We start from the raw sequence: 15,838 nt of genomic DNA, 5'->3' as shown, positions 1-15,838 counted from the left end.
AAAGTTGAAAGTTGAAATTTGTCAAAAGTCAGTTGCCAGTCTTAACCCAATGGATGCATCTGTAGTCTATACACTAGTGTTGCGCAATATAAAATCGTTGGCGAGCAAGAAGTGTGCCTTACAGCAACACCATTATAGCCGCAGAAAATACCTTACATACACAACATACCACTGGTAAATGTAGTAGTGTATATTTAGTCAACAAAATGCAATTAGCCTCATTTGGATTCCCAACTAGCTGCACATGGCTCGTGGGTATTGTATAGGGTATTGGACAACACTGGTCTACACAATCCTTTTGACTGGAGGAGTGTTGTCAGTTAGCAACACTGGAGAAGGAGGTTAGTTATTTTCCTCCCCTCCCCAACAATGAAAGTGATACATTACCTAGCCACTACAGGTATCACAACCATTCTTTAAATTAGGATTTACTTCAACTACCAACTTTGACAGTGGAAGTACAAGAAAGTTTGTCTTTCTTAAATAACCCTTTGGGGGAAACTATGTCATCTATCTCCCTTTTAAACTAAACAGCAACTACTGATATAAAAAACAGAAAATGCTGGAAATACTCAGTAGGTCAGGCAGCATCTATGGAGAGAGAAAGAGTTATCATTTCAGGTTGATGACCCTTCGTCAGAGTAGTCATCGATGTGAAACGTTGACTCTTTCTCTTTCCACAGATGCTGCCTGACCTACTGAGTATTTCCAGCATTTTCTGGTTTTTTTAATTTCAGATTTCCAACATCCGCAGCATTTTGGTTTTGTGTTAGGAACTGAATACATGCACTGAATTTATTTTCCACTCCTCTACCTTAGCTCTCAAACTACGCACCAGCTGCAGCTGACCAGGCCTATTACACAGCGCTCAGTATCACCATCAAGTGCAAGACACTCACTCACAACACAGCACAAATTCTGAGCCACAAGGGGCATCAGCTTGCTGGAATTTGGTGCAACATATTCACATACAAAGCCACAACATTCTTTGTGGGAGAGGGAACAACTCAAGCTTTGTCCTTAATATCAAAAAAACAAAATCTTCGTCCCAACAGGCTGCAAGTACAGGCACATAGGCAGTCAGAGACTTCAGGAGTTGTGCACATATGGTCAGACGTATTTGCATATTAAAGCAGGTGAGGACAATCGGTTAAGACTTGTGTTCTGAGCAAGTTGGAAATTGTCAGAGCTAATTCCCACATGAGCAGCAAGATCGAGATTACACTGCCGATGGTGCCCCACATATGAATGGTAGCAGTTAAGCCATATCTCAAGAAATAAAATCTGGTCAGAGATTCTGCCTGAGAGCAGTTTTAATCCCGTCAGACAGGCCAAGAGATGCATCAAGGGGCCAAATGTCTTTTTTCAGAAAAGGCATTTAAGAAAAGGGCACAACGTGCTTGGGTTATTGTTAGACGACGTCAAAGCTCAACAATCAGACTTGTCAACATTCCAGGGTAAAAGGAAAGAATCTTAATTTCTAACAACTACCTTTAGAAAAAATACCCTCGATGGGATTTCAATATGGGCTTCATCTTTCCTCCTTCATCCGAGGGCATAAATGGGAACTCATCTGGCGCACAGCTGTACGAGCCATTCATCATCCGATCTGGTTTGACGTCGAGCACTGTTGTGCTTCGCATGCCCTCAGCCAAAATAGCCCAATATTCCAAGATCACTCTGGGAGGGCAAGGATAACCAAATGCTCATTTTCCCTACAACCAATCGCCTCCTCAAAACCATCTCATCCACCCTGCCACTTCAAGCATCAAGTGTGAAGAGCTCCCTGTGATCAAGACTATCTCTACGCCAACACCTCAAGTTTATCAAATCCCTCATATCCTTGTCCAACCCTTGCGCTGCAATCTCCCCCAACCCTATATCCCATCACCAAATCTCTCCAATCCCAACTCAGATTTTCGTCCTAATTTTGCCCACTATTGGTTGAGGAACTTTCAGCTGCCTGGATCCTATTCTCAAATTCCCCTTCTAAATCCCACTGCCTCCCTCCCCTTCTTTAAAATCCTCCACAAAACCCATCTATTCAACCAAGCTTTTGGTGGCTCCTGCCACTTTTGCCTTCCCTAGCTTGGTATCCATTTTGCACATGCCTGTTTTGAAAAGGCTTGGGATGTTTATCCTAAAGGAACTATATAAACGCAAGTTGTCATATATATGGTAGGTGAGGTGCACCAAAATAGGTAACGTTAGACAAAATGAATGAGTTTCACTCATTTTGTGTGAAACATTAAATAAAGTATTGCTCATTTGTTGTAAAACATACACCAGAAGTATACAATGAGGGTCCTGGGAATGGTAGAAGACTCATCCTCGTCTGGTGATGTGGTGATGCAATTAAAAAAGTAAACAGATAGCTGGTTTTGATCATCACAATAGGGTACAAGTCACTGGAAATCATGCTGGGGCTGGACGATGCAATTGCCAGACGTGACCTGGAGGAGCAGTTTGATCAATTCTGTTCACCATACCAGAAAAGTCATATACAAGCAATGGACAGGATGCAGAGAAGAAGATTGCTGTTGAGTATAAAGGCTTGAGCGATAAAAAGAGATTAGAGAAACTCAAGCTCTACTGTCTACCAGGCAGGAGTGTTCACTCACTGAAGTAAAAAAAAGAGTTGCATTTAAATAGCACCTTCCATGACCTCAAGACATCCCAAAGCACTTTACAGCCAATGAAGTACTATTTGAAGTATAGTCACTGTTGTAATGTCGGCAGTCAATTTGCACATAGCAATGTCCCACAAACAGCAATGTGGTTAACGACCAGATAATCTGTTTTAGTGACGTTGGTTCAGAGATAAATATTGACCAGTACACTGGCAGCACTCCTCTGCTTATTTTTGAAATAGTGCCATGGGATCATTTACATTCATCTGAGGGGGCAGATGGGGTCTCTGTTTAACCTTTCATCTAAAAGACAACCCCTCCAAGAGTGTTGCACTCCCTCAGTACTCCAATGTCAGTGTCAGCCTGAATTTCATGCTCAAGTCTCTGGAATGGGGCTTGAACCCACAACCTACCAACTCGAAGGAGAAAGTGCTACCAATGAGCAACGGCTGACACTATAAAATTTTATACGTTTTGATAATATAATATTTCAAAGTAAACCAGGGGAAGAATGATAAGATATAACTTTAAATTCATGAAAAGTAAATATAAAGTAACTATACACTCAGGGTTAATTGGCAAAAGTATGAACAGGTGAGTAATATCATGCGAAATCTCGAAACCTGAGGGATTAATTCTAATTGGCTGAATGACTTTTTCTCATCCCGAACTTCTGTTTTGTTCCTTAGGGAGACAGCACCCTAGTTGGAGGCAGTGTCCAATGTCGAGGCTAATGCAAGAGAGGCAGAAGTAGTTCCTGGAAGTGAAAGAACTACACCCCTTACCCATATTATAGATTTTAACCAAGAAAAAAAAGGAGCACATCCCTTAACTTGTCAAGGTAATCTATTAACTAAATTAGTTTTACCACGATTTCTAAAAGGATAGATGTCTCAGTGTTCTTAGTCCATTACACAACCTACACGAATCCACCATAAACATCAATTTGGTAACATTTGACAAATTGCATCTTCTGAATAATAGAATTTTGCACTAATCACAAGAAAGTGTACTCAATATAATAACCTTCCCTCTTTCAAAACCAGTCCTGTTTAAAACAAAATGGTTGCAAAGGAAGCACAGAAGGAAGGAAATAAAGTGGTCAGCATTGCATTACAAGATACAGTAACTGCACACAACAGCTAAAATCATAAGGATACTGTATGGGTAGGAGTGGATCCAAAGACAGTAATCCAAGTCGAGGGGCGAGAAGATGTCCAACTGCGAGAACAAAGCTCGAGTTGTGCATTAGTCATTTGAATCTGGCGATCAAATTACAACTTGCAATTCTATGGCTCAACCAGCTTTTTTTTTTAGTCTCGACCATTTGGCAATACAAAATGGGCTGCATATAGGGACACCACTATTCCTGGGCAGAATAGAAGCGATTGGGTAATTACCACGTCAATCGTGCTGTAAGTGACTGGGATTGATTTTACACACATAATTTGTACGTAACTATTCCCCACTTACTGCATTTTGCTGGAGAAATCATCATGCTTTTATCAGGAGAAGTTGCTGTAGTTTCCATCACACTTGTTCAGTTTGCTTTATTTTGCAGAAACTTTTTTTTAAAAAAGGCAGATTCTGTAAATCGTTTGTTGTTGTGCGTTTTTTTAAATAGATTGTTTCATGAGTAAATAGACTTGGATTTGCTTTGATATTTGTGGAGTAAACTTAGAATCCTGCCATATGTCCAACTCATTGGCTGATAGTGGTGTCAATAAACCACGCGGTACAAAACGACATTAGAGCACAAAAGAGTATCAGGATCTTCTGAATAATGAAACAAGGGGCCAGCATTTCTGCCATGACTAATTTTAGTGAAACAAATGGAGTAAAAAGTGTCAGTTAAAAAAACATAAGGTGTATAATCTCACCTCCTGTAACCTCACACATGGGTGTAATGGCAGATTCATCAGATGGCACACTACCTAATTGCTCTGGTTCAAGAGACATCAATCCAGGAAGACGCAAAACAAGGGCAAATAGTCGCTGATCCCATCGAAACGGCTCCTTGGTTAATTCACTCCCTGGCAAGGGAGAATTGAGTGGTAGGTGCAGCTGGAATCGTGGAAAATAAACAGCTTAATTAGTATTTTACTCATCTGGAACTACAAACTTAATAATTTCTCCTTAAATTATCAACTTTTTAATAATTTATGGAATTATTAAAAGACCAAACAATTAGATTACGGGTAAATCAAGGGATTCCAAGCTTTCCATTAGCAATTATTAATAAATAACTTTTAAAACAAATGAAGTACTGGGCTTGATGGACAAAGTTAAATCCCAATTATGGTTTTAGGAGATGCTGCTCTTGATAGTAACTTACAAGGATGTAGTCGGAGATATCTGACAATCACTTCACTTGGCAACAGCACAAAGTAGAGGTACATTTTTAACAACTTAAATTCTGTTCCATTAATTAAAAGTAAAAGTGAAAGGCGAGGTCAGCCATTTCAGTTAAAAATAGCTGATGCATATGGGATTTTAAGCCAAATAGAATTGTGAAAAGGGCTGATGGTGTTCACGTGATCAGGGTTGTTTTATATTTCATTCCTGTTTAGTATGATGGTATCCTTCCCTCATCCTCATTTTGTTTATAGATTTCCAGAATTCTTAACTCTGGACAGCAAGTAGTTCCTTCAATACACACATCAGTTAACCCGACATCAGTGGCATTACTTTGGATGTGCTGTGTCGTATGTAAACAGACTGCCCAAAAGAGCAGCTCTCCAAGGTTAGGCAGATCTATTACTCAGTCCAAGACCACAAGTGACATTAAGTTTCATATTGTGGCACATTATTTTGCTTACAATAGGCTGATCAAAAGCTGATGGCACTGAGCCAAACCAAAATCTGGTCTGTGCCAAGTCAGAATGGATGCATAATCATATCTCATCTCATCACAATGCTGGCGACTGGGTAAGAGGACGATGAGATTTCAGTGGCACGGCAAGGAAGGAGAAACCAGTCCCTGCTTCCTTTCAGCAGGAATAAAAAAAAACTTGTCTCAATGTGACAAACTACTATTTTCCAGTATATTTTAGTCAACTGGTCAGTACTGCAATATGTTAATCTCAAAAAAATTATAAAGGAAATACAAGTGAGGCTTCAAAAATCCGAAATTCCGGAATCCGGACCGATCAGTGGCAGGGTTGCCTGGAATCCTGATCCTGACGACCTCGGGGCCCCACCGCTATCCTTACCTCGGGGCCTCCTCGCCAACCACCAGCCCAAACAGCTCTTCGGCGGCGGGTCTCCACCCGATGACATCATCGACGGGGCCGGCGGACCGAACAGCTCCTCGGCGGGGATCCCCCCTCCCCCCACTATGACGTTCCGAAATCTGGAAATACTAGAACCTGGGCTCGGGTGTTTCTGGATTCGTGACGTCAGAAAGCGATCGAAAGTCCGGAAACCGGAATGGCTTTGGGTTCCGGATTCTCGATGCTGCACCTGTACTGCATTTAAAATCAAAAACAGATGTTTCCCTCCATCACCGAATATTACAATGGTTTATAGGACAGTATTTGTACACATGACATTTACAGGGACATATACCAATGCAATGATTCACTTGACCTCGTTGTATAAACTACTGGTGTCACATAGAACAAGGATAGCTTTTTCTTTTGGCAACAGATGGCGAGAAAATGAAACAAAGCTACATTGTGCTTTGCCCAGGATTGTAGTTGTATTGAGTGACCAATTTCTGGCACCTGTGGGATGAGGGCGGGAAGAAACAGAGTGCTGATCCAGCCTGTCTCTTCCCACAATTGGAGTGTACTGCGCTGTTTACAGGATTATTTTTATTCCAGGAAGAGCACCAAACAAACATGCAGTCTTATCCCAGTCTGAGGTGAAAGCCAAAATACCTGATGTAAATTATCAAATGTTCTATTTGATGTTTTCTTTATATTTGTGGGCTTAGTATTAGGAACGTGGGAACAGTAGAAGGCCATTTAGCCCCTCAAGCCTGTTCAGTCATTCAATGCAGATCATGGTTGATCCGCGACCTAACTCCATATACCCGCCTTTGCACCATATCCCTTAATACCTTTGGTTTACACAATTCTATCAATCTCAGATTTACAATGAACTGATCTAACATCAATTGCCATTTGCAGAAAAGAATTCCTAACTTGTACTTGTGCGATGTCTGAAATCTGGAAACCGCAGGACCGAGGTCGTTCCGGATTTTGGATATTTCAGGATTTCGGAACGTCTTTGCCTGAGCCGAGGAATGTAGGTAGGGGAGGTCAAGCCGTTGGGCCGGGCCGAGGCCGGGCCGCCAGAGGTCGGGCAGAGGCTGGGGAGTCCAGATTTCGGAACATTTTCCTGTTTCCAGACGGCCCTGCCACGAATTGGCCCGGTGTCCGGATTCCGGAACTCTGGATTTTGGACGTTGCACCTGTGCAGGTATTTCCTAATTTCACTCCTGAAAGATCTGGATCTCCAACCAATGGAAATAGTTTCTCTCTATCTATCCTATCTGTTCCCCTTAATAACTTCCATCAAATCACCCCTTAACCTTCTAAATTCTAGGGAATACAACCCTAATTTGTGTAATCTGACCTCATAATTTAACCGTTGGGAGTCCAGGTAGCATTTTGGTAAACGTATGCTGCACTCCCTCTAAGGCCAATACATCCTTCCTAAAGGGAGGTGCCCAGAACTGAACACAGTACTCCAGTTTCGTCTAACCAGGGTTTTGTATAGCTGCAGTATAACTTCTACCCCCTTATAGCTATAGTGGTAGGGGATTCAATAGTCAGGGGAGCAGACAGGCGCTTCAGCAGCCGCAGACATGACTTCAGGATGGTACGTTGCCTCCCTGGTGGCAGGGCCAAGGATGTCACTGAGCGGCTGCAGGGCATTCTGGGGGGGGGAAGAGGGTGAACAGCCAGAGGTCGTGGTCCACATCGGGACCAATGACATAGGTAGGAAGAGAGATGATGGCCTGCAGGTAGAGTTTAGGGAGCTAGGAGAGAGATTAAAAAGCAGAACCTCAAAAAAGGTAGTAATCTCCAGATTACTCCCAGTGCCACAAGCTAATGAGTACAGAAATAGGAGGATAGAGCAGATTAATACGTGGCTGGAGAGATGGTGCAGGCGGGAGAACTGTAGTTTCCTGAGGCATTGGGACCGCTTCTGGGGGAGGTGGGACTGTACAAGCCAGAGGGGTTGCACTTCAACAGAGCCGGGACCAATATCCTCACGGGGGGTTTGCTGGTGCTGTTGGGGAAGGTTTAAACTAGCATGGCAGGGGGATGGGAACCTAAAGCTAGATTCAATAGGGAAGGGAGTAAAGAGGGAATTAGAAAGCAAAAATAAAGAAAGTGAGTTTGAAGGAGAGAGGAAACAAGCAAGAAAAAAGGGTAAAAAAACAAACTTAAAGGCACTTTGTCTAAATGCACGTAGCATTTGTAACAAAATAGATGAGTTGACGGCACAAATTGAGACAAATGGGTATGATCTGATAGCCATTACAGAGACGTGGTTGCAAGGTGACCAGGACTCGGAATTAAATACTCAGGGATACTTGACAATCCGGAAGGACAGACAGAAAGAAAAAGGAGGTGTGGTAGCTCTATTGATAAAGGATGGAATCACTGCAATAGTAAAACGATATTGGCTCAAATGATAAGGGTGTTGAAACAGTTTGGGTGGAGATAAGGAACAATAAGGAGGAAAAGTCAGGTGGGTGTAGTCTATAGGCCCCCGAACAGTAGAAACTCTGTTGGTCGGAGCATAAACCAGGAAATAGTGGGGGCTTGTAAAAAGGGAACAGCAATAATCATGGGTGATTTTAATCTCAATATTGATTGGACAAATCAAATTGGTCAGGGTAGCCTTGAGGAGGAGTTCATGGAGTGCATAAGGGACAGGTTCCTTGAGCAGTATCGAAACAGAAAATAGGTGCAGGAGTAGGCCATTCGGCTCTTCGAGCCTGCACCACCATTCAATACGATCATGGCTGATCATGCAACTTCAGTACCCCATTCCTGCTTTCTCTCCATACTCCTTGATCCCTTTAGCCGTAAGGGCCACATCTAACTCCCTTTTGAATATATCTAACGAACTGGCCTCAACAACTTTCTGCGATAGAGAACGCCAGAGGTTCATAATTCTCTGAGTGAAGAAGTTTCTCCTCATCTCGGTCCTAAATGGCTTACCCCTTATCCTTGAACTGTGACCCCTGGTTCTGGACTTTCCCCAACATCAGGAACATTCTTCCTGCATCTAACCTGTCCAATCCCGTCAGAATTTTATATGTTTCTATGAGATCCCCTCTCATTCTTCTAAATTTCAGTGAATATAAGCCTAGTCGATCCAGTCTTACTTCATATGTCAGTCCTGCCATCCCGGGAATCAGTCTGGTGAACCTTCGCTGCACTCCCTCAATAGCAAGAATGTCCTTCCTCAGATTAGGAGACCAAAACTGCACACAATATTCAAGGTGTGGCCTCACCAAGACCCTGTACAACTGCAGTAAGACCTCCCTGCTCCTATACTCAAATCCCCTCGCTATGAAGGCCAGCATGCCATTTGCTTTCTTTACTGCTTGCTTCCCTGCATGCCTACCTTCAATGACTGATGTACCATGACACCCAGGTCTCGTTGCACCTCCCCTTTTCCTAATCGGTCACCATTCAGATAATAATCTGCCTTCCTGTTTTTTCCTGTATGTAATGGAGCCAACCAGGGGGCAGGCTATCTTAGATCTGGTCCTGTGTAATGAGACAGGATTAATAAACAATCTCTGAGTAAAGGATCTCCTCGGAATGAGTGATCAGAGCATGGTTGAATTAAAAATTCAGATGGAGGGTGAGAAAGTTGGATCTCTAACCAGCGTACTAAGCTTAAATAAAATGAGGGTAAAGTGGATTGGGAAAATAGATTAAAATGTAGGACGGTTGATGAACAGTGGTGTACATTTAAGGAGATATTTCACAACTCAAGAAAAATATATTCCAGCGAGGAGGAAAGGGTGTAAGAGAAAAGATAGCCATCCGTGGCTAACTAAAGAAATAAAGGACAGTATCCAATTAAAAACAAGGGCATACAAAGTGGCCTAAACTAGTGGGAGGACAGAAGACTGGGAAGCGTTTAAAAGCCAGCAAAGAACGACGAAAAAAATGATTAAGAAAGTGTAGATAGACTATGAAAGTAAACTAGCGCAAAATATAAAAACAGACAGCAAAAGTTTCTATAAGTGTATAAAAAGGAAAAGGGTGGCTAAAGTAAATGTTGGTCCCTTAGAGGACGAGACCGGAGAATTAGTAATGGGGAACATGGAGATGGCAGAAACTCTGAACAAATATTTTGTATCGGTCTTTATGGTAGAGGACACTAACAATATTCCGACAGTGGATAGTCTAGGGACTATAAGGGGGGAGGAACTTAACACAATCACAATCACAGAGGAGGTGGTACTCCTCAGTAAGATAATGGGTCTAAGGGCAGATAAATCTCTTGGACCTGATGGCTTGCATCCTAGGGTCTTGAGAAGTAGCAGCAGGGATTGTGGGTGCATTGGTTGTAATTTACCAAAAGTCCCTGGATTCTGGGGAGGTCCCAGCAGATTGGAAAACTGCAAATGTAACGGCCCTATTTAAAAAAAGGAGGCAAACAAAAAGCAGGAAATTATAGACCAGTTAGCCTAACATCTGTGGTTGGGAAAATGTTGGGAGTCCATTATTAAAGAAGCAGTAGCAGGACATTTGGAAAAGCAAAATTCGGTCAGGCAGAGTCAGCATGGATTTATGAAGGGGAAGTCATGTTTGACAAATTTGCTGGAGTTTTTTGAGGATGTAATGAACAGGATGGATAAAGGGGAACCAGTGGATGTAGTGTATTTGGACTTCCAGAAGGCATTTGACAAGGTGCCACATAAAAGGTTACTGCACAAGATAAAAGTTCACGGGGTTGGGGGTAATATATTAGCATGGATAGAGGATTGGCTAACTAACAGAAAACAGAGTCGGAATAAATGGTTCATTCTCTGGTTGGCAACCAGTAACTAGTGGAGTGCCGCAGGGATCAGTGCTGGGACCCCAACTATTAACAATCTATATTAACGACTTGGAAGAAAGGACTGAATGTAACGTAGCCAAGTTTGCTGACGATACAAAGATGGGAGGAAAAGCAATGTGTAAGGAGGACACAAAAAATCTGCAAAAGGACACAGGCTAAGTGAGTGGGCAAATATTTGGCAGATGGAGTATAATGTTGGAAAATGTAAGGTCTTGCACTTTGGCAGAAAAAAATCAAAGAGCAAGTTATTAGTTAAATGGAGAAAAATTGCAAAGTGTTGCAGTACAGCGGGACCTGGGGGTACTTGTGCATGAAACACAAAAGGATAGTTTGCAGGTACAGCAAGTGATCAGGAAGGCCAATGGTTTCTTGGCCTTTATTGCAAAGGGGATGGAGTATAAAAGCAGGGAACTCTTACTACAGCTATATAAGGTATTGGTGAGGCCACACCTGGAATACTTCGTGCAGTTTTGGTTTCCATATTTACAAAAGGATATACTTGCTTTGGAGGCAGTTCAGAGAAGGTTCACGAGGTTGATTCCGGGGATGAGGGGGTTGACTTATGAGGAAAGGTTGAGTAGGTTGGGCCTCTACTCATTGGAATTCAGAAGAATGAGAGGTGATCTTATCAAAACATATAAGATTATGAGGGGGCTTGACAGGGTGGATGCAGAGAGAATGTTTCCACTGATGGGGGAAGACTAGAACTAGAGGGCATAATCTTAGAATAAGGGGCCGCCCATTTAAAACAGAGATGAGGAGACATTTCTTCTCTCAGAGGGTTGTGAATCTGTGGAATTCGCTCCCTCAGAGAGCTGTGGAAGCTGGGACACTGAATAAATTTAAGACAGAAATAGATGGTTTCTTAATCGATAAGGGAATAAGGGGTTATGGGGAGCGAGCAGGGAGGTGGAGCTGAGTCAATGGTCAGATCAGCCATGATCTTATTGAATGGTGGAGCAGGCTCGAGGGGCTGTTTGGCCTACTCCTGTTCCTATTTCTTATGTTCTTATATTTAAGTCCTCTAGTCTTTAGAGGACTGTGTTCCATTAGCCTTTTTGATTATTTTCTGTACCTGTTCATAACATTTTAATGATCTATATACCTGGAACCCCCCCCAAAGTCTCTTTCAACCCCCGCTGTTTTTAGCTTTTCATCATTTAGAAAGTACCCGGTTCTATCTTTTTTAGGTCCAAAGTGGATGACCTCACATTTGCCTACAGTGAAATCCATTTGCCACAATTTTGCCCATTCACAGTCGAACAACATCCCTTTGTAATTTTATGTTTCCATCTACGCCATGAGTGGGCAATTATTTGGGCTGGAGGGCCACTTAGCAAGTTTTGGTGAGTGCTGAAGGCTGCCTACCAATGTTCCAGTGCAGGCCGCTCCCGCCGCTGGAAGAGATATTGCGCATGTGCGGCTGCATATTGGTCGGTCGCACAACAAAATTGAAGGGACCGCTTGCGGAAAAAAAATAGTGGGAACATGTGCATAAATATAAACATTGCATAAACATAAATTCAGATAGTAGTCCGATGCTATCTTACATACACATGTATTTGATACTTAGGAATGAATCAATGAAAAAGTTGAGATATCTTCTGGTCTCTGTAAATCAGTGCTGTGAAATAGAACTCTACTCTCTTTTGAGCCTGTGACAGCATCAATTTCCCACCTCAGTCATCCTCATGTCCCTCTGCAAAGGTTACCAATGTCATCCCAATTGGTGCCAAATGTGAACTCCCCTGGTGTCGTACTCTGGGTACCAGGAGAGGACAGATGCAGCGACAGTCACTTTCTTTGGTAAAACATTTGTGGGAGGTGAGCAGCCATTACTCCCGCTCTAAAATGGATAGGGCATATTCGAGTACGCAGTACATTCCAGTTGCGGACGTCTGCCATTGGGGCCCAGACTCACGGAACGGATCCTTTTAAGATCGGGCCAGGGAGAATCGCTTTTACGAATTATTAATTTGAATGAAGTACAGTATTACTATGGTTTTGCCTTGGCTGCAGTTCAGGTCTACTCTGACCATGAGAAGTTAAAGTGGATAGACGAATGTGCAGCTCGTGCTCTGGCTCGCGTTCTATTTCTGCCCCATCCAGTGGGCCGGATTTTGCCCACCACTGATCTACATTGCCAAGAATTGGACTAGACTGAACTGGATAATTTTGGCTATGAGGAAAGATTGGAAATGCTGGATCTGTTTTCTTTGGAACAGAGGAGATCGAAGGGAAACCTGATTGAGGTGTATAAAATTATGAGGAGCCTGGATAGAGTAGATAGGAAGGACCGGTTTCCCTTGGCAGAAGGGTCAACAACCAGGGGGCATAGATTTAAAGTAATTGGAGGGAGGTTTCGAGGAGATACGAGGGGAAATTCCTTCACCCAGTGGGCTGGGGGGGGGGGGGATCTGTAACTCACTGCCTGAAAGGGTGGTAGAGGTGGAAAGCATCACCACATTTAAAAAATACTTGATGTGCACTTAAAATGCCGTAACCTACAGGGCTACTGACCAAGAGCTGGAAAGTGGGATTAAGCTGGATAGCTCTTGGTGCGGACACGATGGGCCGAAATGGCCTCTTTCCATGCTGTATATTTCTATGATTCTATGACTCTATGATCTGATTAGTCTGTGCTATCTTCTTCCTTTCCAATACCTTTAGCGGTATTATTAATCACATGGCCATTGGTGCATTTTTGGTCTTTCACTCTAATTTCTCAGGTTCCCAAAACCTGCTCCTCATTCATAGATAGACCCTCTTTCTAGCCCAGCTGTCTGTACCTTAACATATATATATATATTTTTTGATCTTTCAATGCATTTCTTCACTACTTCACTCATAGAACCAACGCCACCAAGTACTGTGAAAAATTGCCCTGCAACAGTCAGGAAGTATACTGAATTACAACAAAGAGGCAACGTCAAATATACTGCCAATCTTAACAAAATAGAGATTTCATTTCCTCATACATGTCTTAAGTCCAAGATGATGTACATGATGTAAACATGGATGTAAGAAGTGATACAAAATGAGAAATGTACATTCAGACTTTGGTAAAACATCTTTGAGTTGATCAATTAGCTGACTCCAAATCAATTGGATTTAAAAAAAGATCCCATCCTTTGAGGTAATCAAAAAAAAAACCTCACACTCCAGGGACAAGCATAAGCATCACTGGGAGAAAATCTACTACGGTTAACAAAAATTGATATCAACACTGACAAAATCAACACAAACTGCAACTTACCTCCTCCTGTATACCACTATTGTTTGTCAACTTGTTCCCATCAGTAATGGTAACGATGATTGATGGTTCCAGAAAGAAAGGATTTCTCCCCTGAAAAAAATTCAAGGAGCAAAGTAATCCATATTTTAGAAAAGCTGAGCAGATGTTAATTTTCCTACCAGCAACACAGCTATGACCAAGTGCAAGTTAGCCATTAAAGTGAGAGAAAAGCAGGGAAAGGAACATACTTATTTTATTTTTCAGTGAGCAATGCCACTGGGATTCAACATGTTCAAACATTGCATCTTAACTGCAACGGAGGGGCAGGACAAGATGTAAATACATTTAATCTAACTAATACTGAATATTCTAGTTTCACAGTGCCTTTCTAAGAAAAGTAAGATCATATATTTGAGGAACATCAGAAAGACAAAAATCAAGAAAATATCTTCAACCTATTTTTTTTTAAATAGTGGGGGAGGGGTAGAATAGAACATTATACATTTGCTCAGCAAAATCCTTCTGCAAGTGGAAAATGTAAGTAATAAATAGGTCAGTCTTGTATGAGGAGTATCTCCTCTTGAATATACCATCTTGTGTTAGCTATTCAGATTCTGTTCTGGAGATATGACTGGTTACAATCTTTACCTTTAGAGTGGATTAAATGGAAAAAAAAGCTGCATCATTGGACAATATCTTTTACTCAATAATTAGGCAAGGAGCAAAACTAGGACCTGTAACAATTAACACACATCAGAATACCGGTCATAAAGCCCGAATTGTTGAAGATTTGGCATGGATACGAGCAAATGTGACAAGTGGTATGGAGAATATTTGTTCTTATCTGTAAGCAAACTTCTATGAACAACAAGACAGGAATTGTCTGGTGGCTGACACAATTGGGATTTTTGTTAATTGTTTACAAGTTCTAGCAGGCCTTAACCTGCTGAATCCCTCCTCTCCTACCTCAGCAGAAAACTCTGGTCACCAACTTCAGATGGATATATAACCGTCATTAGCTTAGAAAAGCTATAGCTGCCAAATTAGCAAGATTAGACCCATCACCAATATTTCAAGCTGATGATTATCCTATTGATACTAATTCAGAGACGGATCATCCCACCTGTACTTGAAATGTGAAAACTACTTCCTTCAAATCAATTACAGAGAGACCTGCAGGGGTGTGTTGAACTTCGCCTTCATGGTTCAGTCAATTCACACCATGGTTAAGGTCAGTCAAAAATGTTGGGAAACCAACAGCTGTGAAACCAATCGTTATGCATCTAGTTGGCAAAAGCAAGTCACTTGGATTTGGAATGGTCAGGTTCCACCCTTTGAGAATGTGGATGCGTGTACACTCAAATACTCTCCTCCAGCTTCACTGCAATGCACTCTGGGGAATGCAGGTTCACTAAGCAATAGAGGCAATGCCCAGCATTCTCTGACACATCTACAAGTTAAAAGGATATAGCTCAAATGGAACTTATGATCAATAAGAGTGCAAGCTGCAGATACCAAAAGCAAGGCAGCAACTTCCCATTCCAAACATGTGGTTTTTTTTATAAAAAAGGTAAAATAACCAAACAATGATCTAGCTCAGAAAAGGACCATTTGATCCATCAAGTCTATGTTCGTGTTCTTCTCCGTATGAGCAAGCTGATCTCATCCCATTCTCCTGCTGACTCCCAATAATCTTCAATATTCCTTGCAAAATAATATTGACCTGCCTTCAATAATTCTAACCATCCTTTCTGCATTTTCCCCCGACTCTCTCTGAAATGAAAGGTTACTGAAAACATTCAGAGGCAATGATATTCAAACAGGAAATGATTTAACAAAAGATCGGAGTGGTTAATTCTGTTTCAACATGGGTTGTATTTAAAATGTCCAGAAATGGGAGCAGGCAGACTGGAAATTGACAAAACTCTCG

General features: G+C 42.0%; 1 protein-coding gene across 3 annotated transcripts in view; it reads right to left on the bottom strand.

The window, feature by feature from the left end:
• Positions 1–15,838, bottom strand: part of LOC139276267 (integrator complex subunit 6-like) — a 144,154-nt gene that overhangs the window by 89,227 nt on the left and 39,089 nt on the right. For all 3 annotated transcript variants that reach the window (XM_070894005.1, XM_070894006.1, XM_070894004.1), the window contains exons 4-5: positions 13,930–14,019; positions 4,511–4,694 (exon numbers count right to left, since the gene is read on the bottom strand). In XM_070894005.1, coding sequence (XP_070750106.1) covers positions 4,511–4,694; positions 13,930–14,019 — 274 coding nt within the window. The remainder of the gene's footprint in view (positions 1–4,510; positions 4,695–13,929; positions 14,020–15,838) is intronic.

Source organism: Pristiophorus japonicus, chromosome 11 (genome assembly GCF_044704955.1).
Source record: "Pristiophorus japonicus isolate sPriJap1 chromosome 11, sPriJap1.hap1, whole genome shotgun sequence".
Classification (NCBI taxonomy): Eukaryota; Metazoa; Chordata; class Chondrichthyes; family Pristiophoridae; genus Pristiophorus; species Pristiophorus japonicus.
The sequence above is the reverse complement of the archived record's forward strand: the minus strand, read 5'-3'. Positions and strand labels throughout refer to the sequence as shown.